Source organism: Benincasa hispida, chromosome 9, assembly GCF_009727055.1.
Source record: "Benincasa hispida cultivar B227 chromosome 9, ASM972705v1, whole genome shotgun sequence".
Taxonomy (NCBI): Eukaryota; Viridiplantae; Streptophyta; class Magnoliopsida; order Cucurbitales; family Cucurbitaceae; genus Benincasa; species Benincasa hispida.
The window spans coordinates 21,450,872-21,455,822 of NC_052357.1; the positions used below are offsets into that span (position 1 = coordinate 21,450,872).

The 4,951-nt window shown below is 27.6% G+C and overlaps 1 protein-coding gene across 1 annotated transcript; it reads left to right on the forward strand.

Moving 5' to 3' along the window:
* Positions 1 to 3,586: 3,586 nt before the first annotated feature.
* On the forward strand, positions 3,587 to 4,108 carry LOC120084614 (zinc finger protein 6-like). The gene has a single exon (XM_039040421.1). The coding sequence runs from the start codon at positions 3,587 to 3,589 to the stop codon at positions 4,106 to 4,108; it is 522 nt and encodes a 173-aa protein (XP_038896349.1).
* The last annotated feature ends 843 nt before the right edge of the window (positions 4,109 to 4,951 follow it).

Here is a 4,951-nt window from a genome sequence, read left to right on the forward strand (position 1 = left end):
TATAAACTTGACAAATTAAGAAAACTGAACTGAAACGTACATACATTGTATGGGGAGTAAATAATTAATATTGAACAACTCCATAACTTTAATCATAAATGGTCTGTGGTTATGGCCCCATTTATTGTGTACCAAGGTAAAAGGTTGTCCTATTAAAAAAGAAAGGTAACAAAATGACAAACGTCTAGGTTTAAAGATTGGATTCATTGACCCAACTTCCAACCACTTTTTACTTTTACTTTTTGTCTTTTACACATATTTACCATCAACCCATTTAAAAAATAAATCTTTTAGTGCGGTTTTTTATTTGTATTTTTTAGAAGAAACATGTTGTTGTGGTTTTTGTGACTTGTTATAAGAAAGTAAAAAAAAAAAAAAAAAAAAAAAAAAATCAACATATTAAATTTTTTTAATACTCTTAAATAAGTAGAAAAATATCTCAATAGTTGTATGCCACTGAGCTTTATTATATTTTACCTTAGAGTGATGGGTAAATTTTGAATTCCATAGAAATGTCGAGTCACAATTTTATTTCATTATTGATAAAATATCAGCATCCATATATAGTTGTTAAAAAACATCATACATATAAAATATTTAATTAATAAATTGACACATTTCAAATATTTTTTTTTTGTGAGTATTGCTCTTAAATTAGTAAAATGTTTATGAGATTTCTCTTTCTTTAATAACGTGAATCATTAAGTTTGTGAAGTCTCTTTCTTTATTGTAATTTCATTAATTTTGTAAAAAGTATATATATATATATAATTTTGTATATCGAAACTAAAAATGTCGATGAAAATGTCAACATCTGTATTAAAATTAAAAACCCTTTTCAACCATAAAAAACATGTGCCACTAGTACCCTGTAAACACAATAGATATATAGTACTTGGCTGGGGAAAACATGGGAATTTAAAGAAAAAAAAAAAAAAACTAATTGGTGACCATTTATTTATTTTATTTTATTTTTTAATTTTACCTTACGAGGAAATGGAAAGAAAATCATTCTTGTAAAAACATTTTTTCTAGAAAAAAAAAAATCATAGAACGTTTACCAAATATAAATAATTATAACATTTGAATATAATTTCCACTCCATTAAAGTTTATTTTGAACAAGTTTTTAAGTGTTTAAAAATATTTGAAAACACTTAAAAGTGGTTACAAAAATTTCTTAATTTATTAATTTTCTAAATCCCGTTTAGAAAATTGAACATATAAATCCCACATGATAATCATCACCATACCTAGTAAATTCATGACTGATCCAAACAGTTTTTAATCCTTCATACCCATCAATAAGTTGTCTAAGCTTATGGCCCCCATTTACATACACATTGTACTAAGCTTTGTGCTTATCCTAAGGAAAAAGAAATAATTTAAGCTGATAAATATCTATTGCCCATTGGTAACAGCCAAATCTTAAGTGAAAAATAGATTTGAATTAATATTGTACCACCTATTTTTTATTAAAATATTTTTCTAATTTTTTAAAAATACAAAAAATATGTGTTCATTAATTTTAAAACAAAGTTTTCTTCAACCTTTTCGCAATATATTGCTCATTTTCATATTGTATGATCTATGATTGTATATTGCGATTTCACTCTTATTAAGAACGTATTTAGTTGTATCTAATTAATTGATACAAGTCTATTTTAACTAAGTTATTACTCATTCTCATAAATTTTTGGTCTTCTTTTCAACCATATATATATACTCATTTTTTTTTTTAAAACAAAAAGAAGACTTTTAATGCTCTAAATATTGAAGGAATCTAAGTTTAAATTTTGAGATATCATAACTTTAAGCTCAATTAACCAATTAATTTTTTTTTTAATATATATTTCGTATAACTTAACAAGATTTACATGTTGTAAGGTAACTTATTTGACCATTCAACCAAAAATCAACATAGAGATGTCACAATGGAGTGGTACGGGGTCGAGGATTGGGGTAGAGATTTCTCGTCTCCATCAAATTCTCTACAAGGATCAGGCTAGGGATTCCCCACGAGAAATTTATGAAGATTGGATTCCCTGTAGAGAATTTTTCCCGTTTGATTTTTTTTAAAAAAAATCATTTAACATAAATCACTACTGACAAAAAGTTTTAATTAAATGGTTAGCTTTATATGATTAGTTCCATGTGGACAATTAGAATTTAAAGAAAAATTACTCAAAATTTTGAAGTTGAACAAAATAATTATCTATCAAATTATTCCTAACATAATCTAAATTTATTAGAATTCAAACATATATTTTTTTTTACACTAATTCAAACATATTCATTATTTTGACCATTAAACAATAAATGTTGAAAGTTAAATATAATATTTATATATATATATATAAAAAAAAGATAACATTAACTTATAATAATAAATATAAGAAAAAAGCCTATCGGAACAGAGATGGGGTGGGGATGGGGAATGCATCCTTGTCTCAATGCCCATTTAACTTTTGGAAAAAAATTTCTCCTACTCCCTCCTCCATTCCTTGCCTAAACGAGGAATAATCTCCACTCCGTTGAGAATCACATATTGAAAAAAACAAAAGATCTCACATTCTTTAGAAAATAGATGAATTATTCTTACCATTGCCAATTAATTTTGAGATAGAACTTCGTACTATCAAATAGATACGTACTTATGAAAGAGGTAGATTATATATATATATATATATAGTTTTGGCCCTCAAGACAGAAAAGATGGAGAGGGAGAGATTAAAAAATAAAAAGATAATTTTATCCCTCAAAAATGTTTTTTCCCTTAAAAAAATTTGTGATTAAAATGAACCAAAATATTTATAAATGTTGTAAAATTCATTATCTTTCCGTGACAAACCACGATGGACTATTACTTGTGTCTATCATATCCTGATATTTTGCTATTATTTATAAATATTTTCAATAATTTTATCATTTAAAACAATTTATCTTAAAAAAACCACATTTTTCAAAGAATATAATTTTTTTTTTAAATAAAGTTTTTGGTTTCAGGTTAATTTTAACAATGGGCATCTGCATGCTTCTCCCCCATCACTCACACTAAAAAAACAATTAAAATATTTAAAAATATATATAAAAATAAATGATAGGTAATTTGGTGGAATGCATAAAGATAAGTACTCCCTAAGATGCATCTATGTATTTTTCTTTTAACACATTTTTCAAGCTTTTGGTTTTGGTTCAATTAGAGAAAAAAAAATCAATTCTATGTTTAATAGATTTAATAATTCTAAATGTTTGAAATTTATTAAAAGAATCACCTAATTAGACTTAAAATTTTAAAATTTAAGAACTAGAAAGTTAGAAATTTAAAAATTTATTAAACACATAATATATTTTTTTGATGTCGACACAAAATTAGAAGTTTTGAATGGAGACCTAACTTCTAATTTAACCTAAGATAAAATTGTAGAATGTACATGCACTCAAATCATACCCCAAGAAGAAAAGAAAGAAGAAAAAAATGGCTATAAATGTAGCATACATCATCAAGACGAGAAGATAGAAGTGAAAAAGAAAAAAATCATAAAAAAGCAACCACACAAATCCAAATTTGCTCCGTCCACAATAAAATGTCCAATCAAAGCCCCTCTTCCTCCATTCTGAAGCTTTTCGGCTTCCCATTGGTCGAACACGACGACAATCCGCCGGAGACACCCAACGCCGCCGGCATTGACACCAACTTCGACGACGACGACAGAAAGTTTCGCTGCCAATTTTGCCGCCGAGTTTTCGCCAACTCGCAAGCCCTCGGCGGCCACCAAAATGCCCACAAGAGAGAGCGTCAAAGAGCCAAACGCGCCCTTTATTTCCATGCCGCCGCACTCAGACCGCCGTCGCTTTACTCCGGCGTTTTCCCGACCAACATTGGTGGTGCCGGTGCTGGTGGTTCTAGAATTCTGCCTAGGAACGGTAACGGCTACTTTGCAGCGGCTGCGGCGGCGTACGGCGGCGTATCAGCGTCATCAGGGCGGTGGATGTTTGGGAATTCGGGCGAAGAGAAAATGGAAAATTCAGGGTGTAAATTGGGAGGTGAAAAGGGATTATGTGTTGATCTTCATCTTAAACTTTCTCCATCTAATTCATCTAATTAATCAATTACATTTTACACCTTCAATTTTGTTTCAATTTTCTTTTGTCAACTTCTTCCTTTTTTTCTTATTCCTTCAAATTTACTAGAAAAGTTTGATTAATATTTTCTTTACCAACTATGGCGAAAACTTGAGAACCCTTGATCCATTTTAACTCTAAAATTCCTTTTTCACAAGATTTAACTAAAAAAAAAGTGTTGCATTTTTTTTTTAAATTTTCATTTAAAACATATTTATAAAAAAGTACTCTCATTTTTTTGTTTTTTTTTTTTAAAAATTTAACATGTATAGACGAGGATTTAAACTTTTGCCCTTTTTGGTCTAGAGCTAAATTTTTGTTAGAATTTTTGAGTTTTGACAATGTAATTCAATGATTAATTTGTGTATTCATCAACTTATATTTGTGCAAAAACTCGATATTACTAGAATTTAGTGAGTTGAAGATTTGTTTTCTTTCTTTCTATTAAAATTATTGGGTGAATTAATCATAAATTGAAATTTGTAACATTATTCTAAAGTACGGAGGTTAATTAGATAAAATTATAAATATATGATGAAAATTGATACAACTCCATAAATTTAAAATAAAAATTGAGTTTTATCTTAAACTATATATATATATAAATAAGCATAATCAATTGTCAATTTAAAATTTGTATTATCGATCTTACAAATTAAGTTTGTGATTCTATTTTCTCAATAAATATTTAGGAAAAAAAAGAAAGAAAAAAGAGAAAGAGAAGAAATAATGATGAAACCCTTTTTTTTCTTCTCGTAATTTAATTTTGTAATTGTAAATGAAAACATTGCCATATGAACCCAAGATATGACATTATTTGCTTCTGC